Source organism: Phyllostomus discolor, chromosome 5, assembly GCF_004126475.2.
Source record: "Phyllostomus discolor isolate MPI-MPIP mPhyDis1 chromosome 5, mPhyDis1.pri.v3, whole genome shotgun sequence".
NCBI classification, from domain to species: Eukaryota; Metazoa; Chordata; class Mammalia; order Chiroptera; family Phyllostomidae; genus Phyllostomus; species Phyllostomus discolor.
Genome location: NC_040907.2, coordinates 55,925,830 through 55,953,452, shown reverse-complemented (window position 1 = coordinate 55,953,452; position 27,623 = coordinate 55,925,830). Strand labels below are relative to the sequence as shown.

The 27,623-nt window shown below is 36.9% G+C and overlaps 1 protein-coding gene across 1 annotated transcript in view; it reads left to right on the top strand.

Moving 5' to 3' along the window:
• The window catches only part of SLC44A5 (solute carrier family 44 member 5), a 344,959-nt gene that overhangs the window by 245,785 nt on the left and 71,551 nt on the right, over positions 1–27,623 (top strand). Inside the window, 2 exon segments of the mRNA XM_036026299.1 lie at positions 8,996–9,069; positions 25,511–25,595. Coding sequence (XP_035882192.1) covers positions 8,996–9,069; positions 25,511–25,595 — 159 coding nt within the window.

Here is a 27,623-nt window from a genome sequence, read left to right as displayed (position 1 = left end):
CTAGAAATTATTAGACTAGGAAAATATTATTTTTCATGATTATTTAAATAAATCTCACTAATGGCTGTGATGTATTCTGTAATTTGTCTCCCTGAACATCCATTGCCAGCTATCTTTCTCTTGCCTGTTCTATTATAGAAGCTCAAAAGCCACACTCAATTTGCCTAATCACCTTCCTCTGTTTGACTTATTTCACTTAGCATAATGCTCTCCAGGTCCATCCATGTCATTGCAGGTGGCAAGATTTCATTATTTTTTATGGCTGAGTAATATATACATACCTATTCATCTTTATCTATTCATGTGTGATGGACACTTAAGTTGCTTCCATATCTTGGCTGTTGTAAATAATGCTGCAATGAACATAGGGATGCATCTGTATTTTTTAGAATTAGTGTTTTGAATTTCTTTGGATAAATACCCAGAAGTAGAATTTCTGGGTCCTTCTTTGTCTCTTGTTATAGCTTTTGTTTTAAACTATGTTTTTTCAGATATAAGTATTTCTAGAAGATCAATTCTTAGCTTACATTTTGAGGGTATCAGAAAGAAATTAGTATGATGAGATAACTCAGCAATCTATTTGTAGTTGTTAAATGTAATCTGTCCTAGATTTTTGTCCTTATTATAATTGCAATTAGTGCCCATTGTGGAAGTTTTGAAAAAACAGAAAAAAACAAGAGAAGAAAAGCAATCATATGAGATCATAGTATCCAGAGATAATGACCACTAATATTTGTGTGTATTCTTTTTACTTGCTAATAATTTTGTACATTATGAACACATGATCATGTTATAATATGTTCAATAACATATTTTTACTCACTATATCATGAACATGTTTTCATATAATTATCATTCTCAAAATTATTTACAATTTTTGTTATAAGCAGGACAGTGTTTTAAATTCTTATAAATAAATTCTTGCTACATCACGACATATTTTCATGTTAGAAATTACTATAACACATGACATGTGGCTTTCTAAGCCTCCTATCATTAGTTGGCAAAGTTTTTATTTTAAAGTTTTGTGTAACAAGTTGTAATTTCCTCACTTTAATATGGATACCTTTGATTAGTAAAGATACTAACTCTTTATCATATGATTATTAGGAGACATGAGTATTTTAATTTTAATAGCTGAAATTCAATAGCCATCCAAGGCATGACAATTTTTAGCACTTCATTATTTCAACAAATATTTTTGAGCACCTACTCTATGTTTCTATGTAGAGAGAATTCTAATGTATTCCAAGAGGTTCAAAGAGCACTCTAAATTGATCTGCACTCCCTGCAAACTTAGTTAATAACTTTGGACTGAAGTCCCAACACTGTTCTCAGGTGGATCTCCTGGCACTTCTCCTGTAATTTGATGCAAATGTAATTTGGGTAAAAACTGTGATCCAGCTCTCACCTTACTAGCAATATGCAGAGTAGTTTCCACCCACTGACAGGTTCTTGAATATTGTGCAAGTTTTACAAAGATGATGAATAACATAGTAAGACCAATTTTATTTGACCCAGTCCTGTTTTAAACAAAAGAGACATTTATATAGGCATCACTTAAACTTCTCTATGTAAAAAAAAATGAGGTTTTTTTTCTCTTTATAAATAGAAAATATAAATTACAACCACTGCTTTCTCAAGGCAAAGGAAACCCAAATGCAAACAGGATAGAAGAAAAAATTAACCATAGAGGAAAGAGAAGCTTTAAAAATCCAATTATACAGAAAAGCCTAATAACACAGGTGTAATACTCAAATATCATTATATGATCTAATCAATCTGAATAACATTAATATCCTATAATTTTTAGGGTATGGAGTTACTTGGTATATTTTACTTCTCAGCACCAGTTTAAATATGCTAAAAATCAATAATTCCATAAAACTAACACTTCCTTGCTCAATGATTGAATGCCAGAATCACCTTCTAAGGTAGATGTAAACTTGAAGTCATCCTTAAAAATTTTTAAGAGACTTGGAAAACTTGTATTAATATTGAACACTTGGAAATACAAGGCCATTATAAAAAGCTCATTTGTGCTTTCTTATTAAGTTTCTGATTCTGGTAACAGCAAAATTCTTCAAGGTGATCTTTAATCTCTTACTAAACTTGCAGAAATAGCCAGTGTAACTTACTTATTTCTTTTTTTTATTTTAATCATTGTTCAAATACAGTTTTCTCCCTTTTACTCCCAATCCAGCCCCCCTCCTTACTTATTTCTAAAACCTCAGCTTCCACAGACACAAAAGTGCTATATGGCCTGATATAAATCTGTGGAAAAAGAATAATAGAGAACTTTTAAATTTTTGTATTTTTTTTATTGATTTGAGAGAGAGAGATAAATTTGTTGTTCTACTTATTTATGCATTCATTGGTTGCTTCTTGTGTGTGCCCTGACTGGAGATGGAACCCACAACCTTGGTATATCAGGATGATGCTCTAATCAACTGAGCTACCCAGCCAGGGCCTGGGTACGTGTAGACAATGTGTATGAGAAGGGGAAGAGAAGTGGAAAACAACAAGGAGGAATACAATTAGCCCTTCAAATACAAGCTCTCAGAGAATGCTCCTGTCACAAAATCACCAGATTCTCCACATAACTAGTCAGGAGTGGAGGGACAGAGCTACTTACATAGTATTCTTTAAACTTACATAGAACTTTACCCTCAAATAGCCCCAAGTGTTTTAGTCCGATTAGTCTAATTAGTCTACTTAGTCTACTTTAGTCTAATTAGTCTGCTGACTACTTAGCATCAGCTCAGGTAATCTGTCCAATTCAAGGCACACTATAGTTTGCCAAGTGTGTTTTGCTGAAGATTGGAAGAGGGTCCCACAGTGCATTGCCCTCTCAGGAAGCCTCTGGGAAGTGAAGTAGTCATTCTACATGCCGGAGCAGACTTTTGCCATAAGAACTTGAGCAGCAACAAATGACTAAATGGCATCAGGTAGGTGCCAGCAAAAAACCACAGAGGAGCAATGCTTCTAGACTGTGGATTATAAATGCTGCTGTATTGTGGACAGATGCACCCAGGTGACACCAAGAGCTTTCGAATGATGGGAGATTGTTCCACTAGAATCACTAGCAGTGGACAGTTCCTAAACTGACTCATTAGGCAGAATGGATGATCTGTCAGGTATAATGACTTTCAGGACTTCTATTCTCACCCTAATGCTTGATATTAATGACCTTTCAGGAAGGTTGATATCATTCGAATTTCATCTGCCAAAAAGAAAGAAAACCAGTAAATGAATCAGTTTCTGAATGAAGGTAAAAAGCTGTCCCTGAAAAGGAAGCAGAATGACAGTTGTTAAAGAATAAGAACTAATGTGGAACTGAAACATGCACTTAACAGAGAAAACTCTCTTACTACCTCTGAATTGAATCTAATGGCTTTTTTTTTTTTGATGATTTTTACTGGAGACAGTAAAGTCCAGATGGCAGGCTTAAGCTTGACCAAAAATTGAATTCCCTAGACAAAACATTTACCATATAAGGCCTCCCTTCCCTCAAAATCTGAAATTTGAAACACAGCACTATGAGTTTCAGCAAGGTCTGTTTATGATGCATTAGCCTCTCAGCTTGAGGTGTGCTTACTAATAATTCACAGGATTTAGGTGTCTGTATGTCTTCAGTGTGTAAGGCTCTGTGCTAAGTGCTGCCATGGAGGACTATATGGTTTAGGTTAGAGATCAGCAAACTTTTCTCTAAAGGTCCAGGTACTAAATATTTTAGGCTTTGTGGCCAGATGGTTTGTATCACAACTGCTTGAAACAGCTGTTGTAACACAAAAGTAGCCACATGAATATATACATGGATGAGTATGGCTATTTTAAAAAATTTTCATTTATGGACATTGAAATTTGAATTTTGTATCATTCCCATGTCAAAAATAGTCTTCTTTTGTTTTTTAAAGCCACTTAAAAATGTAAAGTTCATTGTTAGCTGTCAAGCTACATGAAAACCAGCAGCAGCAGGCCAGATGCACCTGTGGGCTGCAGTTTGCCACCTGCTAGTCCAGATTATAATAAATAAAAGGTAATTACCTTTGGGTCATAATAAATGGAAGATAATTGCCTTTAGTATGTACAAACAAATTTCTGTAAGTCTGCAGAGATCAGAGGGATCTCTTTTAGTTGGAACCTTAATGTAGGAGGTGTCATTTGAATTTGTTTAAAGGATGGTATTTTAAATTTTTTTAATTTTTAAACTTTTAAAAATATTTATATTCACTTATTTGATACCCACAATTTTAAATTCATATAACATGTGACATCAAACAGTTTATTATGTTTATCAAGCTCTGTGTATGTTTTTTTTATTGTAGTGAGAACACCTACTATGAGGCCTACCCTTTCACCCAAATTTTTAGCACTCAATACAGTTTTGTTAAGTGTAGGCACACTGTTGTATTACAGACCTCCAGAACTTACTCATCTTGTGTAATTGAAAATTATACCCATTGAATTTTAGCTCCCCATTTGCTCCTCCTTCAGCCATTGACATCTACCATTCTACTTTGTTTCTGTGAGTGTGAATATTTTATTTTATTTTTTTGAGCTTGATTCTTTTAGTTATTTTATGCATGTGGAATCATGCAGTACTTGTCCTTCTATGATTGGCTAATTTCCCTCAGCTTAATGTCCTCCAGATTTATCCATGTTGTCACATGCAAAATAATTGAAGTCAGGATCTCAAACAGATATCTGCACTCCCACAGTCATTAAAGCATTACCTGTGGTAGCCAAGATATGGAAGCAGCTGAAGTGTCTATTGACAAATAAGTGGGTTTAAAAACGCAGCATATACATAAAGTGGAGGATCAGCCCTAAAAAAGAAAGGAATCCTACCATATGAAGAATGGGATTTTAGTAGATGGGGTGGAGATCCACACTGGGGCGCTTTTGAGAGTAAAAGGGCTCATTGTTCATGGTTATAGCAGGACAATAGTGTAAACCCTGTTCCTTAGAAATAGCTGTTCCTTAGAAATTGGAACACACAGTGCTCCAATTTGTGTAGCTCAGTTGGCTGGGGGTCAACTGACAAAGCAAAAGGTCCCAGTTCTATACCCAGTTAAGGCATGTGCCTGGGTTGTGGACCACCCCCTCCCTGGTCAGGGCATGAGGGAAGCAACCAATCATTGTTTCTCTCTCACATCGATGTTTCTCTCCCTCTTTGTCTCCCTTGCTTCCTTTTTCTCTAAGAATAAATTAAATCTTAAAAAAAAAAAGAAGAAGAAATTGGAACTTATGGCTATTCCAGAGGCAGAATCTGAAGGGTCCATGAACAGAGAGTCCTGAGTGCCATTACAGGAGAGTTCCTGGTGTATTCAATGAATAAAAAAGTTCAAGTTGGTTGAAATACATTCAGAAGAATAGTGGGAGATGAAGCTAGAAAAATAGCCTGGGACTGGAAGTAGGATTGAACTTGTGGGCTCTTAAACAGAAAGCTAAGACATTTGGAGATTTTTCAATAGGTGGTGAAGAAAAATTGCAATATGTGATGTCATCCCATATCAGTGATGTCCATGATGTGCAGAATGGCTTGGGTCAGGCTGAGACTGCGTGCTGGAACCCAATTAGGAGACTATGGCAAGAGTTTGAAGAGAAGATAAGAGAATCTGAACTGAGTCCAGGCAGTAGTAAGAGAAAAGAAGGGATGAATGGAAGACAACATCAAAGAGAAGGAGTCAGAAGAACTTGTCAATTGAATATAAAAGATAAGCTAAAAAAAGGGAATGTCAAAGGAAGCTCCGAAGATTTTAAGATTTTATGTCAAGGTGACTAAAGGCATTCTATATCCGTGGGTTAGAAAGAGGAGGGGAAGGGAAATGTGCAAATGAACACATAATTGTGATCCTATTCTTATCATAATTTGGGAAAATAAATCTATGGTGGTAATGGTAGTTTTGTAGTTTGACTTTAAAAATGCTTTTATGCCAGGGTAGCTCAATATGAATAAATGTTTTTAGTAGAGAGTGAGCAGCTTATTTTGAAAAAAATTGGACTTTGATTTGGAGGGAGAGGGAGAGGTTTGGGCACATATTTCTCTACAACATATTCTTTCTGGGACCCTGGGGGCAGTAACCCACTTTTAGCTTGGTACAATGGTTCTTAGTGCTTGCTATCAAAGGAAAACTGAATCTACCTGAGGAAAAGGTATAACAATGACAAGCCTCTAGCAAGAATATGATTCAGAATGATTTTCAACCAGGTGCTGTGTATCACTCAATTGCCTCAACAGCTGTCTTGAGAGAACTGAAAATTTAACCAAATGAAATTCTTATTTTTTAAAAATAACCAATTCCTTACAGGACACATAGGATTGTTACAGATGCCCTGAAATCAAAGGAAAGGAAAAATGATAAGGCGCTACAAGTTCCAAAAACTTGAATTAAGCTTCTGCTACGTTCCCGACTCACAAAATGGTGCCTAAGCTACTTTTTATATTTTGTTCAAATTCAATATTCTAAGCAAAATTTTTTTCTGAAGGGTATATGTCCAGGGGAAGGGGGAAAAACAGATGAATTAATAGAGAAAATGGCCACTAATTGTAGTGACCTGAAAGTAAACACACACACAAACATGCACACACACACCTATTTTCAAAAGGAAACTTTTAAAATAACAAAAGGAATCAAATCACTAGAGGAACAAAATAAGAAACACACATGTTTTATCTAGAAAAACTTTTCTGATTTTTGAGACACTTGAATTTTGTATTTCTAATTTCATTTTGTTTAACATTCTTCTTTGTCTAAATAAAATCAAATGAACCAGTCTGGTCTTGGGGTATTGTCTGCTGTTTTTCCAAAGCAGTGCACCTGAAAAGCAAAACAGACTTGAATACATTATCCTCCATGGTCCCATCATAGAATCTCAAACACCTCAGCGTGTGAATTATTGAGAAATGCTATCCCACCATTGTGAGAGACTGCTGGGGGGAATGGCTGTGCAGGCGCCCAGCAGTCCAGGGTTGTGTAGTGTGTCCTTGGCACCAAAAAGAAGTAGAAATGGTAGTGTGATACCCCATATGGAACCATAACCGCAAGCAGGGCCCATTCATCAGTGTCTGTAGCTGGGGAATGTGGGTTTTATTTTTTATTAACTTTCTTTTGGACCCTGCTTCTTTCCTGGTGCTCATTCTTTCGAAATTGGCAAAGTTTCTTTCATTTATCTTCCTAGTATACATGTTTATCTCTTCCTGTGCTTAATACATAAGGCCATTACACATATGTAACATTATAATACTATGTAAAATTAGGTCATTATAAATATCCATTACAGTATATATTATATATAATGTAAGTATACAACTATAAACATGTGGATATATAACCTGGCCTGTGCGTCTGGTCTCATCGTCTCTCCCTCTTCCTGGTCGTTATGATCACACGCAAGGACTTGACAACATGAAGACTTCTAATTAAAGCACTCTCGTGTTCTAGTTTTCTCTCCTTTAGCTCCTCACCTGCAGGCATTTCTTATTAGGTACTGAGCTATTTAACAACTGTTCTAACGGAGCAGAACAAGAACCTGATCTTGATTAGCATGTGTCAGAACGCACGTGAACCAGAGATACCTTTGTCATCCCCATGCAGATTTTTGCTTTCAACAGTTAACAAAAAACCAAAAACAAACAAACAAAAAAACCCATAACTGGAGCTCCATTTTCTTCTCATTTTATTATTATTCTTAAAATTTTTAAATCCAACCCAAATTCCTGGGTCAAAACTGGATTTAAACAAATGATAGTTTGTGTATGCATTGGCCATAAATACCTTTCTCTGTGACAGGTGCATTTCCTATTTTGGGGTAGTAGGGATATGAGTGGACTTCCAGCTATGGCTAATTTGAATCTTTACAAAAAATGTTAATCGTAACAACTAAATGAAAATGGTTTAGCGTTGGAGACCTAGATAGTTGCCTGCCTCTGTAACTACCTCTCAGACCTTAGGTAAGTTAACTCACTTTACTACCACAAACAACCTAATGATATTCTTAGAAAATTTACAGTGAAAGCAATAAAGGTATAATAGGGCTTTATCAATGTGAGGCATCACTGTGTCTGTTACTGTACAATTTTATTTATTAGTATTACTACTACATTGCTAAAAATAATGTGTAACTTCAACCTTCTTGTGCTAAATTAGTAGAGCAAGCCCATTGTCCTGAAGAGAGTTTTTGCCATGAAAATTCTCATGTGCAGTTTTTAATCCTGTCAAATACATTGACTTTTTTTCTTTATTAGTAGATTCTTCATTAAGTTTCAAATACAGAATTGTTGCATTGTTTCTTACTTTCAGGATATAGCTTTTACTTTCCAGACCACTTAGAAGCTGAACAAGCTATAATTTGGGGATAGGAAATACTTCAGTTGAAAACCTCAAGTATCCCTGCTGGATCCTAGCAGATCACTGAATGTCTATGAGCCAAATTTTCTCTAAACCTAATTTGATAATATCTAGCTTATAGTATAGCTATGAAAATTAGTTTTGAGTCATAAAATAGTTGCAACTCTACTTCCCATAGAAAGTTTATGTAGTTAGTCCTTCATTTAACAATAGTGTCCTTAAGTGTGTATGTAGGAAAAAATAGAGACAGGGAGGAATAGAAAAGAGCTGATTTTTTAAATATACATACCACATATGTATACATACATACATGGGAGGCATGAAGAGGAAAATCATAAAATCAAATAGTTTAAATCTTAGTTTCCCATAAAAGATCATTGCTTGATATTAGTGTAATCTTATCTTTAAAAACATTTTTACAAAGAAAAACCAAGAAAGAACAAATACTAACAATTCTGGGGGAGCTTCTTTGGTCATGAAATTATGACCCCTTAATTGCTGTGGAGTCTTTGCTTGCAAAAATACATGTGATCTACCTTTCAGAATTTTTGGATATAAAATGGCATATTATTATATTTTGTGCCGTAAACAAGAATTCATCATGCACCCCTTTTAATTCTTTGTTCTCTCTTTGTCTTTAGGGGTTGTACAGATGTTCTGTGCTGCATAATCTTCATACTGTTCATCATTGGCTACATTCTTTTAGGACTGATAGGTGAGTAAATACAAGTACAGAAGATTTTTAACATTTGCCAATGGAATAACTAAGTCAATGTCATACTTTTAACATTAATCATTTTCCTCCCAAAGCCATCTTATTTTTGACTGTTATCTTTTCTGGAGAGAATGTAGCTCATCAGGACACACTGGGTAGCAGATGCAATGAAAAAGAATCACAAAGTAGTTTTTACAAGGAAAGCCCAACTTAGTTAAGTAAATATGATGATAAAGGATGAAAGAAAAGCTATGGTTTCTTTTAAATTTTTACTTTTGAAATTCTATTAAGCAGGTAATTATGTTCATGTTACTATTTACTAATAAGAACTAGGACCTAGGTCATTTGAGGTAATAGATAGGTAACTTTTTGTAGGAAAATTTAAAAGAAGGAGAAGTTATTAAGAGTTCTACCAGACTATGAGAGAATATGCATAGGTTATATGCAAGCAATACCCCATTTTATAGCATCCATGGATTTTCTCATGCATGGAGGTTCTGCAAGCAGTTCCCCGTGGATGTGGAGGGAGGGCTGTGTTATGATAACAGTAATAGAAAGGAGAGTCTGAGATGTAAAGAAATATTGATAAAGATGTTTAATGTAATTTCAGTCTTCTTTCAAAGAGAACTATTTTGTGATATGATGAAATAAATCTAAAGGTCATATAGCAAAATAAAAAAGCAGAAAGAAAAAAAGGATTTCAACAGATAATGTATTGACAGGTAAGAAGTTCTATTGTCTTTGCCTATCAGAAAGAGATATCCTGTTGTTCATTGTTAGGTTAAAGATTTTTCCATGAAAGTGAAAATAAAAGGAAAAATTACAGACATTCTTTGTTTGGATTTTTAAAAAAATAACCAAAAGAACTGTATGAATATTTTCTATAAAAAGTTTTTTGCAGTTGCATATGAATTTATTACATTTTCCCCCAGAGACTCTAAGTCCTTTCCTTTGGATGTTGACCTAGGAAACTTAAATATATTATTATTAGGGCGGGAGCTATAAAAGTCAGATAATAGCTTCTAATACCAATAGCTAATGCCTGGACTTAATGTGGATAAAATGTATTAGCAGAAAGAAGGCTGCGCCTACCCAGGGAACAATGGAAAATAGTCTTCCCTGCTTTTTCAGTCCTATCTTCCACTAAGAGAAATTCTTTGAGAACAGCAATTGAAAGTAATTTCCAGAAGATCATCTCAGTAATACAATGCAAAAACTACTCTGAATTGGAAAATTAAAAAAGCACGGCAGGAAGATAAGGAGGGAGAGAAGACTAAAGGAACATAAATCACAAAACTAATGCACTCTAAGGCCTTTAGAAGGTTCCTTTGGTATTTCTTTAAACTATTTTAATGTCTAAACAGCAATGTAGTTTTAACATAATACACCATCCATAAATTGAATGTTATAATAAAATGAAATTTCCTATTATGCAACTAATGGAATTTTAGCTTCTCTAACTTTGGGGCACATATTTCTTGTCAATGTAAATTTTTTGTTTGTTTTTACTTTTTGCCATAGAATTGAATTTGTTGCATGAGAAAAAGAAGATATGGAGTCAGGCAGATGCAGGGTCTCCTCGGATTAGTTGGCAGACTCGGGCTAGTTTCTTCACCTCAGATTTCTTATCTGTGAAATATAGAAACACTACCTACTTTGCAGAGCTATTGTGAGAAGTAAATGAAATAATATTCAGCTACACCAATAATGCTGCATAATAGTACTAGACAGTACTACCTTTGCTAGTGTGTAGTTCTGAATTTTAATAAATTGCCTTTAAATGTAATTTACTCTATTGTTTCTATGGCAACCCATAATTTTGGGTATTATAGTTTGAATGCATACAGGAACTTCACAAGGATCTCATACTGTGCCCAGAATCTTTTCATTAGGAGGCTTTATGGCATAATCAAATAAGTGTCTCCTCTCCATCTCAGAGCCAGTCTACTCTAACCCACAGAGAAATTCCTTCTGTCCTTGCAGGAGCCAGGAAAGCCACTGCCGCTCTCTGTCCTGTGGAGACAGGGGAGGGAAGGGCTGGGAATACTACCATTACCCCCTCTGGAACAAGATAAGAAATGCCCCTTTCCCTTTAATGTCTCCAGATTCAATCTGTAAATGCCTTAATTCACACAAGGAAATCAGAGGATAAGTGTTCCTGAAAGCAAAGCTGTGTTCCATATTGAATTAATTTAGTTATTCCCCCAAATTAAAGTGGGGGAATTAAAGCTCCTGAAGCCACTGATTAAAATGAGTGGCTCACCAAGTTTACTAAATATATACACTTTGTTTACCTGAAATGCAAATAGCTTTACAAGACTGTTTCTAAGATGAATTTAACTCTGTGGCTATGTCCAATGTTGGACTAAAAGAAGAGTGAAGGAAAGCAATTGGCAGAGGTCACCTGGATTACAAAGAATTCTTTTAGGGTTCTTTTTTTAAATAAATTACCTTATTTTTGTTCAATTACAGTTGTCTGCATTTTCTCCCTAAAGAATTTTTTAACATGAAGGAATGTATACCTTTACCTGAGGAAGGATGATGCTAAGTCAGTTTCACTGGTGTTATAAGTTGTTTGGCATCTTTAGCTATTTTGTTAGATCAGGACCTTCTTAGGCTTATCTTTCATCTGTGTTTTACCTTAAAACGGCTATGTTTCTCACAAATTCTGCTGAGGAAAACTGATTTTTGCCCTTCATGTGGAGTGTGGCTAGCTAGCATGCAGCAAAGGCACTTGACATTTGACTGATGAAAAGCAGAACCTCTATTCAAGTGGGTGAAGTGGATTGTGGGTAGAAGGTAATCAAATCTCCTTGAAAGATCTAACAAACATTTATAATAATAGCCCTTTTTTGTCCTACTTCACTGATGGTTGCTATTCAATTATTCGCTAACTAGAAAAAAAGAATAGGAGTATTTCTTATGCAAATTGTTCCTTGCTATCCTTGTGCTAACATTATGTATACAATAATAGCACAATTTTAACATGCAATAATTCTTTTTTCTTTTCAAATGGATTTCCTGTTGAGTGAGTTATTTCCTTGTTGTATTTACTTAGGAAGCACTTTGAGTTCAGGTTCAAAGTTTGTTTTTGTTTTTTAATTCTCCTTAGGAGTAATCATCACTATTAGTTGAGACACTAGGAAGTTAACAAAAAAGCAAATCAATGCAAACTAGATTAGAACTCTGTCATCATACTATGAGAAGCCCAAGCCACACGAAGAAGCCGCGTGTAGGGGTCTTGTTCAACAGGCTCCTCTGAGCTCCCGGGGACAGATAATCACTATCAGCCCTGTAGGGTTTTGAAATGATCAAAGCCGCAGTGAACATCTGACTGCATGAGAGATCCCAAGGGACCCACCTGAGGCTTCCCCAAATGTCCAACTCCCAAAATCATGAGCAAAATAGAATTATCGTATTAAGCCAGTAGACTGGTGGCAGCGGGGTGGGGGGCGGGGCAGGGTGGTTGGTGTGCAGCAACAATAGATAAGCAGAAAAAAAATTAGTTCCTAGTTTAACAAAACTTAAACATGGGCATGGTTTTGAAGCCAGGTTTGGAAGCCCATTGGGTTGTAAGGAGACTGCTGAGAGAATTTAAAAGAAAGGGAAGAAAATGGAAATGGAAGCAAGAGGGAAGGGCATCTTGCTACATATTCCTAAAATGTTTGGCACACTGTTGCCAATGGTAATGTGGGAAATAAGAAATGTACCTAATGAATTCAGCGATCTAGCTAATGAGATCATTTTTAAGAGAGGAACCGACTTGGAAGGGTTTCACCTGTACCCAGACCTGACTTAGGTGAGGTGATGAGACCCAGATCTTGAGCCTGAGCCTCCCAAGGATCTTGGGAGAGGGTCAGCATTTGTATGGGATTGCGAAGGGAATGTAAAAATGTTCTTGTCAGGGGCTGGGCTCTGGTAACATTGACACATGGCTGCAAATTCTCTCCCATTCCTTCCTTTGAGAAGTTGGGTCTATGCCGCTTCCCCTTGAATTTGGTGAGGCTTGGGATTGCTTCTACAAAAGAGAAATGAGCCAAAACAAAGCAGACCAGTAAAGGTCCTTGACATGCAGGTAATTTGTAGATCAGTGCGAAGAATTAAAGAAAGGCTATTGTGGTCACCTGGAAAAAGTATGACTGAAAGTACCAAGTACAGAAAGAAGTAAGTTTATATATATAATTCAGTCTTAAATACTTCAAGAAATGAGGAAGAATAAAGAAAATAGTTAAAATGATAATTAAATGTGGTCAAACTTGACCCTATCCTTTCTGGTATTAAAATCTATGTTCATTGTTTTGGGGTAATACTACAGTCAAATGTATACTTTTCCATTTATTGCTTAATGAAACCCAGCCTTTCATTCTCTTCCCTGATGTAAGTTGCCCCAAAACACCAAGGAAAGAACAGTCTTATTTCCAGCTCTAGGTGGGGAGAGAGACCTTATAGTCTGCTGGTGCTCTGACACTTTAGTTGATGCCACTGGTATCATTTCTCAGTTGATTGCTCACCAGGATCATTCCACCACTGCAGTGGTTTCTACACTAGGATCCAAGACTAACTTTTTACTTCTTTACACTAAGCTTGGTGAGCACTCCCCAAAGCACGACTAGTGTGGGTAAGCAGCCCCTACTTTCAGGCCCTGATGTGAAGCCAAGGTCCCAGCCCAGGTTCTGCTTTCAAGGCACCTTCCCTTTTGGGCTTTTATATTTCATTTGGCCAACAGATCTAGTTCGGGGTGAGTCTGTTCTGTCCTAAATTAAAATCTCAGAGAGAAAAGTTAGGGATCTTATCCTTTCCTTCTCAGAGCAAATTGGTTTTCCCCGTCCCAAGGGATATGAGAATGGGAGAAACCATACTTTCATAAAGGCGATCTTTTGAAGAACACAGATAATTCCAAGATGACTTTTTAATTCCATCTATACAGAGAAGCAGTTAACAGTTTCTCTAATAAACAAATGAATATAATTTTAAAAATTAATTTATGCTTCACCAAGCATCCTGTTGTTGTAGTTGGTGAGCTTGGTGTTATGATTCTAAATGTAACTCTAAGGGAAAGCTGGTGATGGAGAGTGACTATGGCAGGAAGTCACATACTATGCTTTTATTTATTTATTTTTAAGATTTTATTTATTTTTTACAGATTGGGGAAGTAAGGGAGGAAGAGAGGGAGAGAAACATCAGCCCTGAATGGTGTGGCTCAGTGGATTAAGTGCTGGCCTGCAAACCAAAGGGCCACTGGTTCGATTCCCAGTCAGGGCACATGCCTGGGTTGTAAGCCAGGCCCCCAGTAGGGGGTGCACAAGAGACAACCACACATTGATGTTTCTTTCTCTCTCTTTCTTCCTCCCTTCCCTTTTCTAAAAATAAATAAATAAAATACTTTTTTAAAAAAGAAAAAAGCAATGTTTTTTTAAAACAGAAATATCAACATGGGAGAGAAATATCAGCTGTCTTGGCCAGAAACCTAGGCATATGCCTTGACCAGGAATCAAACTGGTGACCCCAGGCCCTGCAGGACAATGTCTATCCCACCAAGCCATACCAGTCACAGGGCGCACAATTCTAGTCTGCTTAGGAACTGTAACATGAGCCAACCTATTAGATTTCAGCTTGGAAACATTGTCTTAGCAAAGTAAATAATTTCTCCCAATAAAAAAGTAAGAAATTTAAAGAACTTTGGTTCCATCATTTTTTAAATTGTTCTAGTCAATGTCTTGAAAAAATTTATTGCATTTGTAGATAATGGAGCCAGTATTAAATGTCTTTTTGCCTTCTTAAAAAATATATAATTGTTTACAAATTAAACTACATATTTACTCTTCTTTTGGGTTTGGAAGTCTTCATTGTAAAAAGGAAGCACTTCATTTTGACTGTAGCTTGAACAGATTTCTTTCAGTGCTGAGTGAGATTTTTACTGTTAGTTGTATTTTGCTGAATACATGCATTCCAGATGATTTCAAGTGGAATATTGCTAGCATGAGAGAGATGGATTTGTGCTCAAGGACACGACCCTAACCTCACCATTGGGTGGCAGAGGCCACCTGTGAAGTGATAAACAACATTTTTCTTATCCAGGCAACTGGGTAGAGTGCTGCTTCCAAAAATGCTTCTACAGCAGCAGGGTCATCAACACAGATTTTCAAATTCGCTATCGTGTGTCCTATTATCCGCTTCATTGCATTTGTAAATTGCGTGTGTTAAAAAGCCATAAGCACAATTTGGCAGGCCTGTTCCTCACATACTAAAACAGTTAAAATGTACCTTTAAGGGATACAAAATAATGATTTGAAAGCCAACATTCTCAACTAGCAAGTGTTTAGGGAATGCCTTAGCTGCCCCAAACAGATTTGCAGTTAATTTTTAAGTGTCAGTGCAAGCAGTTGGTCTAATCACGTTTTCTCCTTGACAGAGGGCCCTTTAATGGCTGCAACTTCTGACTCAGCCCCAGAGCATGACAGGAACATGCTCAGCAAGTGTTTGAAAATGAGAGATAATACTAGATAATGGCACTTGCTCCTGGTACTCCAGTGATGCACATTTCCTCGATATGAGTGAAAGGAAAATTTGCCTGAGTGAAGTTTTTACCCATCTCTCCCCAATCTTTGCTTATATGCTATGATTACCCAAATAGGGGTGTTTTACAAATCATTTCTCTTTTCTTTCTTTCTTTCTTTCTTACACACACACATATGCTTCACCTAAAGTGTTCTCTTAAAGTTATTTCTAAAACAGTGAGAAAATTCAAGGGATAAGATGATCAGTCCTCATTGGTACTGACTGCTGTGTGACTTTCTCAGTTTGGTTTTATTTGCCAGGAACCCAGGCAGTTTAACTCTAGAGCCCATGCCCTTAACCACTGTGCAGCCTGCCTCTGTTTACTAAAGAAGGTGAACAGGGACTCTTCAAGTAATGAAAGTCACTGAGAGGGCACAGACCAGAACCTCCTGATCTGGGGCTAATGTTTTTCTCTCCCTCCTTCCACTCCCTCCACCCCCAGTTCCACACAGATGTGGCTTAAAGCAGCAAGAGTCAAAAATGGCACTAGGGGTGGAAGTGAGAAGCAGGTGTTCTTCTGCAAACAAAAATCAGAAACAGTCTGATAGCTGTAGTTTTGCCTCTATGTGTGTGTGTGTGTCATTTGCATTCAGTAATTGTTTGCAGAATGAGCCTCTATTATGTACCCACTAAAGAGAAGAGCATGTCCTGTATGATAATCCACACCTACTAGGTTCAGTGTTTCCTTCAGTTAGTGTTTGTATTATAGAATACATAAAATGATGACAGATAGTAACTCCTTTGGGATTTTCTTGTGCAAAGGAGTTACTATCTGAAGATCTCAAAGGATTTTATGGATCATTTTCTTAAAAGGGTGTGTTTACTAGTAGATTACTAATGAACACTATGTGTAGCATTTTCAGATATAATAAACTACATCCATTTTTAGGAATGATGAGAGCTCTTTTTTTCATTTAAAGCAAGGGAGTGTTGCCAATTCCAGAGCTACAATTAAGCAAATAAACAGTAAGATGAGTGACATTGGATGTGGATGACCTTGAGTTTTTCAAGGAAAATTTGAATAGACAGAGAAGGACCAACCTGAACAAAACCTTTTCTGTGGATTGCATAGCTGGCACTGGTAACAACATTATGCTAAAACAGTCTTCACGTATGTAGTTCACTATAGAAAATACCTAAGATACTGCCTCTCCATCTGCATCTGGAACCATACTGCAGCCTGCGCATGCACCACACGGGTTTCCTTTCCATCCCAGCACCCATCACCCCCCACCCCTCACAAGGTCTTTGTCCAAGGGTCCTTCCAATGGAAGCCTATTTGTGCCTCCATTTATTTTTCAGGCCCTTGTTCCTGCATTACTTCTTCAGGGACATCATGCCTGACCTCCCACATTTGGTCATTTGCCTTTTTGTCCCATGTACTGCTCCTTTGTAGTGCTTGTCAGGATTGTAATAAATAATATTTGTAGAATGAATGAAGAAAAGAATGAATACATTTCTGTCATCATTATTTCCAAATACCTCTTTACCCTAAAAATACTATCTTCTAATGTGAATCAAAACTTTGAACAGGTTGTTAATAGAGGTAGACCAATATCAAATTAGAATAACTGGAATAAGAAGTATATTAAAGTAATTAGCCCTGGTTGATACAGCACAGTGGATTGAGTGTGGTCCTTCAAAGCAAAGCATCACCAGTTCAATTCCCAGTCAGGGCATATGCCTGGGTTGCAGGGCAGGTTCCCAGTAGGTGGTGCACTAGAGGCAACCACACATTGATGATTCTCTCCCTCCCTTCCTTCCTCCCTTCCCCTCTATCTCAAAATACATAAATAAAATCTTTAAGAAAGGAAGTATATTAAAATAATCAGCATAGAATCAGTATTGTATTAAAACAACAAAAATGTAAAAAGCCTAATTTAGTGTTTTAGTTTATTTGATTATTAGCTCAATTTCTTTTAATTCTATGTCTATTTTTTTATAAATCTGTTTTTAAAATATACATTGTCCCATATTTTGTCTTCTACTCTGACCCCTTCTATTTCACAGACTCCAAAATTTAGAATGTATATTGTTCTGCTCTTTTTTTTTTGGCTATCCCATGTGACAGTAAATTATGACAAAAAAGAATCTGAAAATCTTATATCTCTAGTTATTTTTTGTTTGTTTATTGTTTTGAATAAAGTCCTATATGTCTTGCTGAATATATTTAAAGTTCTACCCCTGAATAAGCTGGTCCCTTGTTCAGACTATCGGCTGAGCATTTTCATTGCCTCCCCTGTCTCTCTCTACCCTCTCTTTACCCTGCTCTGTCCCCTGAGAAACTGGCACATAATTTATAAGGATTACATCAAGAGGTTCTCTTGTCCTGTGGTTTCTAATTTGTTTTGGTCCATGAGAAGCATCAACAATAGGTGGAAGGGTAAGAGAATGAGTCTGTGGAGTTTATTCATCTGACTCTTGCTGGTGCACCCTTCTACTAAGGCTCTAAGTCCTATCAGTCAGCTCTTTCCACTTGGCCCGTCTCCCTGGATACAGACACCTCCCTCCTCCCTCACCCCTTCAGGCCTGAAAATGGCTCCCTGTTGTTGTTAGCCTCTGCACCAACTTTTCTCTGTGTCCCCAAAACTCTACCTATATCTTTGTAAATATCCCTTAATTAAACTCTCTCTAATCATCATGCATGAGCAAACACCGTGTATTTCCTACCAGGACCTTGCTGTATTCCAGACAATAGTGACCTGCCCTTGCAAGGTATTGCTGCCTAAGTAGTGCTTTAACTAGATCTTCATGTGGGATTCTACTGTCCCACAAAGCTGGCTGCTTCTGGGGGGTTGGGGTCAGTGTTAGCCCTCCACTTCTGCCCATTTGTCATGTAAGCATTGTTAGGAGCCAGGTCAGCCTTTGTGAGTAAAAGTCCATGTTACCAAAATCCAGTCATAATCTCATCCCTGTGGTTGCGATTACTTTTTCATAAAATTATTGAACATATATGTTTCCATCTGATGACTAAAAGACGCCTCTATAGAAGGGTCTTTACTGAGCAGCCACATGAGACATCAGTATCTTCATATTCTGGGGTCATTTTGAGGTTGGTCCTTCTAGTTATTTAGCAAATTTTCTTGCCATTCATTATTTAATAATTTTCTTTTCTGGTCTATGATAATGTAGTCCAATAAGTGGCCTCTGTCAATGAACAGATAAGTGATTTAGTTTATCTCTTCTTCCAGTCAAAGTAAGTAACTAGAAAAATGACCCCCGATTGGTGCCAACAGATCCTCCTTAGCCACCGATAAATCTGGGACCTTCCCATGAGCTATAGGGATGTGCTAAAGCAGTGCCTCAGCAATCAACATGCTGTTATTGTGAGCAACATTCTAGGGAAAATTTCGGGTGCCTTTTCGACCTTCACAAGCACTGAACGAATATACCACATGGGCTCAATAATGGTGTGCTGCCGGGCACCACCAGCTTTAGGACTGATGGATCAGATAACATTCAGTTCACGATGGGCTTCTTATGTCATTGGGTGATCATTCAGGGTCCAGGAGCTGCTTCCCAAAAGAACAGTTATTTGCTGAAAGAACATGGATTTTCTCCAAAATCCCAGGGACCTCCAACTGTGATTCTGTAATAGGCATTTACCACAGGCCCCATACAGCATTCTGCTCTCTGATAGATATTTTAAGCACCATTGAGTCCATTCTGCCATATAGACCTGGTGGCAGAACTGTTTGTACAGTATTATCTGAAAAGCATTTTATTTCTCTGGGTCCTGCTCACATCTGGCAGGCAATATGTGTTGTGCCTTTTTCTTAATAGCAGCAAATAAAGGTGCAGCAGCTTACCGTTTACTTTGGAGGAGACACCACCACTGGACTCCTCAGGTCTTTATTGAAGGACCATCATATTTTCATGAGGTTCATTTGTCATCCATTAAGATACATTGTTTGTCTAAGATATGAAGATTACATGCTACTCAGTAGTCTCCAGATCTTATTGGCGCAATGCCATCAGTGTAAAGAATTGGTGTGGTATCCTGTGGAGTAGAGTAAGGGTATTACCAAACTCTACAGACTAAATTGTGGCAGAGCTAGGAGGTCATACAAAGTTGAGGGAAGATAGGAAGGATGCAGTACTCTCCCTGCCAGATGAAGTAAATGCCCCCAGGTGTTTTCTGTCTATTGGGAAGGGCTAAGTTTTTGTTAGATGAACTGCTACATCCAAGGTGGCAGAGACTGCTTTCATTTGTTTTATAGAGACACTATAACTTAAAACGCAGCTAAAATTAAGGTCATGGCTTGGTTAAGCTTGAGAGAATTCATTATCATTCTTCAGAAACCATTTCCCTCTGTGCTGACCAATCAGCATGATAATATAGCTCCCTTAGGGAGAATGTGTTAACTATGGAATAGTTATTACACTAAATACTAATGTGGTCATCTCTATATCCTCAGAGTCTTTATGTATCTATCACAGGTAAGGCTTAGTGAGTGAATGGCAATGAATAGAAAGATGATGATTAACAATTCAGTGTGAATGACTAGGAATTGGCCATATTCTAGACTGGCACTTTAAGATAATGCTTTAATGTTAACTTTCTTTTAAGAATTAAGGTGTATAGGTATCAGATACTCTATAATTTCTTAGGCCCTAAGGAATGTTTTAAATCAAGTCAAGGGCAATACATATTAAATTATACAGTGAAGAAACAAAAATTACTAAAATTCTATAATTGTAGCTATAAGTTAAAAACATAAAGTGAAGAGAAAGAGAGGATTTAAATATTATGAAACTTTTTACAGATCTACAGTGTTTTGTGTCATGTAAGATAATACTGATCAATGCACTGACAGACCATCCAGCTTGTAAACAGTTGGCGTAAACTTACGGTATCAATAAATACACTACATTCCTGTAAAAAAAAGAATAAATTTTATGAATATTTATACTGAAAAGAGATGATTTAACTGCTTCCCTCTAATATATAAAAGATTTTTTAAAAACTATAGGTTGATTAATTGTCTATTGTTCCATAACAGATTACTCCTAAATTTGGCAGTGTGAAATAAACTTTTTACATCAGTGTCTGTGCTCAGAACTTGGGAACAGTCTACCGGATGGCTCTGGCCCCGAGTTCCTCAGGAGCTTGCAGGCAAGATGTAAACCGGGGCTGCAGCCAACTAAAGGCTTACCTAAGGCCTCCAATCAAGAGGGCTCCCTGACACGGATGTCAGCGGAAAACTTCAGTTCTCACTGACTGCTGACCATCATGTGGGCTTTTCTGTGGGACTGTCTTGTCTCACGTCAGATGGCTTCCCCCAGAGCTAGTCATCTGAAAGGGAAAACAAAGAAGCTGCAATACTGTACATGACCTACCCTTAGAAGTCACCCAATGTCATTTCTGCCACATTCTATTCATTAGAAGCGAGTCACTAAGTCTAGTCCACACTCAAAAGAAAGGGACTTAAGCACCATCTTTTGAAGGAAAAATATCAAATAACTTATGGACATATCTGATAGTCATCACAGGTGGTGATAAGCTGAATAATACTAAATGGGATTAAATATAAGAAAGGACTCCCCATTAGCACATACTCCCCCAAAAATCAGTGAGAAAAGACAAGATAATATTTTGTCTCTATAAAAAACTGTATATTTTTGACAGTTTTAAGAGTGTGAATAAACCAATGGCTCTCAACTGAAGCAATATACTGCCCAGGAGCTCTTTCAGAAAATTTGAGCTGACTTTTTGATTGTCACAATATTTGGGGGCACTACTGGCACTTAGTGGATGGAAGCAGGGAAGGTAGATGTCCTGCAATCCCTGGGACCATTCTGCACAGCTGAGAATTACCACACTTCCTGCCTGACTGTCTCATGTTCCACTCATGTAGGTGATGTGATTTTAGCTATTTGAATCTAGAACTTCTGTTTTAAAATTAGAAATGTTCTTTTTGCATAGTTCTAATAAATACCAAAAGAATATAAAGAGTGTACATTTTGTTAGAATTTATTAAAATGTGTCATTTTAGAAATTTATATTGTTGACAACAGCACTTGTATTATTGAGTCTCCCACGCTATACACCTGCACCCCTGCAATTATAGCTGCCACATTCAGTGATTCTATCTATAGGTGCAAGCACCTGACTTATTTCCCTATGTCTTCTAGATTAATCACAAGTGAGCATTGATGTATTTATATGCACAATGTTTAATTAAAAATTATTCTCTTCTTATTTCTTATTTGCATTATAGTTAGGGCATTTTGTTGATTTTTAAAAATAAATTACATATATGGATGACTTATGGTATATGTGCATGCTATTTCAAGATTATAAAAGGAGCATTGTTAATACTTGTTATAAAAATATTTGTGGCACTCGGTGGGGTTGGAGAAGGGCTGACATACAAACTCACGATGCTATGATACTATTAATCGCCATATATGAGAGACCTTGACATGTGCGGGTAAATATTCCGGGACAGCTCTGTCCAGGAGAAGCATAATGTGCATGATACATGTAAGTTAAATTTTCTAATAGCTCTACTGAAGGAAATTTTTTAAAAATATGAAATTAACTTTAATAATGTATTTTATTTAACTATAACTCATTTTAAATGTAATAAATATAAAGAATTATTGAGATATTTTCATTCATTTTTTGTTCATGCTGTCTTTAAAATCTGACGTGCATTTTGTAGTTACAGCAGGTCTGAGTTCAGATAAGCCACACGTAAGCGCTCAGTAGACACATGTGGCTGGTGGCTACCTTATTAGACAACACTGTTCTGGAAGTTCTATGAATAGAGAAATTCCAAGAAAGGCAGTAAAGTGTATGAGGTCCTCTAGATTCATGTGAAAATCCCCTTAGTTTAGTAATGTACGTAATAACTCTTGCGACACATCTTGTTTTCCTCCTGCCGTATTCCTCCAGATGAGGTGGATGAGATATAGACTTGGTGGAGCAGATATAGCAAACTGAATACCCTTGATTGAGGGATGTGGCCTAACTGGCCCGTGCAGCTTTCAGATCAGGGACTTGGTGTTCCAGCTCAAACACAGACCATCTGCAGTATGACTTCTGTGCCAGCAGCTGCGTGAAGAGGTGTAGCAGCAGCTAGTAAACACAGCCACCTGCCACAATTCAAAACTGCAAAATTAAGAAGGATCATTCCTCCCTTGACACTTCTATCTTTGTCTCCCTCTCCTCTGTCCACAGGCATCCTATCCCTCCCAGTCACTCTCCCTCTCCAGCTAAGTACAAAGCTCTTCTTTTCAAATGACAAAGGCTCCTAAAGTACCTGTGGTGTCTCCTTTTCTAGCATATGTGTCCAACATACTGCTGATCCTCATGTAGCTGATATCCTTGTTGTTTCCCACTGTTAACAAGCTCATTCCTAATTTATCCTTTAGTGGGCAGCATTAGAGCTACTGGAGTCTAGTGGTTCAAGCACCGGCCTTAGAGAGCAACACACCTGACTTTAAGCTCTCTTCATGCCACTTAAAAGCTATGTGATCTTGAGAAGTAAATGAAAGTCTGAGCTGCACTTACCTATAAAATTTAGTTATCTACCTTGTAGGGTTACTGCGACTCTGTTTTAGAGTTATTGTGAAACTCCAATGAGACAATGGATTTAATACACTTAGCATGGTACTTGACACATTGTGGGCAGTTAAATAAATTGAAGCTTTTACTAGTGTACTATTTCCTCAATCTATAATTCTTCCCTACTTCTGGACGCCTGTCTAAATCCTAGGCATTTTTTCAGTGTTGCTCAGATCCCACTTCTTCTCTAAGCCTTCTACAAACTTTATTCTTTCCTTTCTATGTGTTTCTTGAGAACTTTGAGGTAAACTCTTCTGGGATTGACTTCTAGTACAGGATACATACCTGTCATGTCAAGTTCTTTGATTGATGGATTGATGATGCAAACGGAAAATAAAACAATAACAGGTGCCACTGATGACCCCTCCCCATGCCCCCCTGCCCTCAGCCCTTCTGAGTTGGCCTGTGGCACAGACAGTTGTACCTTCTCCCCTGACAAGCACGTTTTACCTGGTTCTTCCGCAGGTCCTGGCAAGGTGGAGCTAGTGCTGCCCACAGCAGTATCTCCCCCATCAGCATGCCCTTCATTGGCTTCGTGCCTTCTCTGGCTCCCTTTCCTCCTTCCCACTGACGCTTCCTGGAATCACTTCCTAAATTAACTACCTTCATCAAAATCCTTGTTTCAGTGTTTTTTGGTGAAACCCAGATAAGACAGGAACTAATGTTACCGAGTTCACATTGTATGTCAGGCATTTTGCTTTCACTATGTTCTTTCATATTCTCAACATTCTTCTGAGGCTTGGTATTCTTTTACCCAATTTCCAGTAAAAAATTAGAAAGCCAAGATTCAAAACAATTGAGTGGCTTTTTCAGGGTCATAAATATGTTAAGTAGAAAACCTAGCAATCCAAATGCTTAAGGCCCATTTCTAAATTAGTAATTATATGGAAAAGCAATAGAATATTTCAAGGTAAAGTTAAACATGTTATAAGAAATAAAGTCAGGTAAAATTAGATATCCATCTTTGGTTTAGCCAAAATGTGATGAACTAAGATTTAAAACAGAATTTAATAAAATAGTGTCTGGAGACATAGATGTTAAATGCTTAGATGTCATTTAAATGACTTATTTATAGTCCACTTTCTTTATTCTGGGAAATAAGAATGGGAAGCTATGGCGGTGGAGAGCTGCCCGAATGAGACAGATTTTATAAGAAGGTATTAGAAGATGAAACCAATTTGGCCTCTATGACATTTAAGAAAGAATTAGACAAAGGGGACTTTCCTGGGTACTTAGATACTAAAAGGAAAGGATTGGATGGATGAGAACAATTATTGAGAAAAATTTCTCTACTATATTAAAATTCTCATTCAGAATTGATTTTTATCTTTCCAAGTCACACCGTCCATTTATGTAAGGGTTATTGAATTATAACATGAACTGTCAAATCCAATAAATGTGGGTAAGGAGATAGCTGAATAAATGTTAAAGGAACAAAGGACAAAGAGATATGTTTTCCATGCAGAAGTATTAGATGGCCATATCGCTCTTAGATTTTTAGAATCTATATTATTCAAACTGAAGAAGTTTGAAGCATTCAGTTAGAATTAGGGAGTATTCCCCAATTTAGTTCATACATGTTATGTTCTGTGGTTCTGTAGTCTAGCTGTCAGGTTTATAATTTTTGGAAATTAGAGTGATGAGTCTGTATGAGGATGAGCCTAATGTCTTCAGAGAAAATAGAACTGAGTCTTCAGTTTTCATGAAGTTTGAGGACATTTGATATTTTTAGTAAGCTTTGAAATTATCAGACAAAATGTACAGTAAATATTTATTGTTATATTGCCTCTGAAGTCATTACTGTTTACCTTTTTTAATGTCACATAAAATCATTTTAAAAAGCAGTCAACTTGCATTGGGCATTGTAGTTTCATTTCTTTGAGTTTTTAAGGATATTTAACTTATGCATAACCCAAAAGCATTACATCATATTATTTACTGTAAATTTATTAGCTCTACTATGAAGTCATTTAGTTTTGAGCCCTAGGAAAAATGACTTCCAGCCAAGCAAGCTTTTGTAGTGTGCCCTCTAATTCACATTTTAATAAATGTCATTTTCTAAGTACATTACCTCATGTTTTGGCTGTAACCCAGACGAACACTGAGAGAATAAGAGAAATGTGCCTTCTGACTGATTCATCCATATTTTATTTTACTTTTCATTAAGAAATTACTCTTTGGAGAAAATCAATAATCTTCCATGACTGAGGGGAGAGGTCTGTGTTGCAGTGGTGCATTATAATTTCTCAAATCAGACTGCCTTCGGCCAGCTGTTGCTGATGGAGTTCTTGTCCCTTCTTGTTTCTGCAGCCTGGGTACATGGCGACCCCAGAAGAGTGGTGTATCCTACAGACAGCAAGGGCCACTTTTGTGGCCAGAAGGGCACCCCCAATGAGTGAGTATAGCCACCTTTGCTTTGTCTGATTTTACTGTTTAAGCTAGAACCTAGAAACCACTTTTATCTTAATCTTCCTGGACTTCTTAAATAAAGGGGAGAAAAAAATGGGACAACTGTAATAGCATAATCAATAAAATATATTTTAAAAAAAGAATGAAAATCTTAAGGAAAGCCTTCCCTCTCCTTTTCCTAGAAACAGTTTATAAGCAGTTGGAGAATTTCATACTATATGATTTAAGACAAGATATCATTGTCATGCAGCATTTTATTAGATTGAATAAGATACTGATTAATGAAAACATAACAGATGAATAGAACCAGTGATTTTATCAGAAGACATATTTTAAAATGTCTTATGAAATGGCTTTGGAAGGCTGAGGTCTGAGTAACTGCTAAAAATCTAGACATGGCAGTCGTGAGACTTGGGTTTGCCCAGGTAAATCACTCTGATAAATCACTGCACCTTTCAGAGTGAGGAGCACACCCAGAAAGTCTTAAGTGTGTGGTAGACTTTTCAAGGCAACTCGGCTTCTGCAGACAGTGGCCTCGGACCCATTAGCTGAAACAAGGACAAAAGTTCCATCAAATTCCTTTCTAATGGTAATCATAACAGAAACAAGGTTTTTATTTGTTTACTTTAAAAAAAAATATATATATATACACCTTACATTTTAAGAACAATTTCCCTTCTTTTTCACTAACCCGTTTCTTTTGAGAGTAGTGGAGTTGTTACTAGATCTGGTTCTTAATGACCCAATTCAGCTTCTGTAAATGCTGGCACTGAGTGGGCAAATGCCAAAGCCTCAACAGCCCCCTACTAGTAACCGCAACTGCCACTAAGGCTCAGAACACTGGCGTGTGGTGCCTGTGATGCCCACCCATAACTGTGGAGCTTCTTATTTGAGATACACTGATTTAAAAATAGATTCAGGAAGTGGTTAACAAAATTCATGCTGTAGAATTTTTACAGACAATCAAGAGAGAACAAAATCTGGGTGGGGAAGAAACCTTTATCAGGTCAGGCTGAGTTTATGGTGGACAGATTGTCTTGTACAAAAGGTCCCGGTTGCTTGTCAGAGACAACTGGACTAAATTCTGACCTGGAGTGGTAATTTTTATTTTAACCTCAATAACTAAAATATCCTAGACATTGACAACAAAATCTACATTTTGAAGGAGAAATAAAGCACCAGTTGGTGAAAATCATACAGATCTCTAAGTCTCTAGTTCTTTAAAATAGGTTATTTTTTAAAAGGCCCCTGTAACAATAAGTTTTCCAGTCATGAGCCAATGACCCACTTATTTCCAACAAACATACCATAACATCAGTTCATAAAGATCACTTAAAGACAATCCTAGCATAAAGCAAACATGTTCATTAAAGCATTACATGTAATAAAACTATGTGATGATAGTATGTAAATTAATCCTATCTAATGGAATATAAAGGTACTCTTAAAAATGTTTTTACACTATCAAGAGTTGATTCTGTTGATTTTCCTTCATAATTTCTTAATTTTGTATTATGATCATACTGGCCTTTGTTTTAATCCTGAAAACTACGCTCACCTGTATTTTTCTAGGTTTTTTTTTTATGGTTTCCTTTCTTAAGAGCAATTTTTTTTAAGATTTTTATTTATTTATTTTTAGAGAGGGAAGGGAGGGGGAGAGAGAGAGAGAGAGAGAGAGAGACATCAATGTGTGGTTGCTGGGGGTTATGGCCTGCAACCCAGGAATGTACCCTGGCTGGGAATCGAACCTAGGACACTTTGGTTCCCAGCCCGCGCTCAATCCACTGAGCTACGCCAGCCAGGGCTATGGTTTCCTTTCTGATGGTTATATTTCTAATCTATTTGGAATTTATTTGTGTATATGGAAAAAAGTAGAAATAACACTTTCATTTTTTTCAATTGCAGAATAAATTTTCTCAGAATAGTTTAATAACTAATATACTTTTCCCTACCCCCAATTTCTGATACCACAACTATCATATAATAAATTTATATATTATTGTCATTTGTGAGC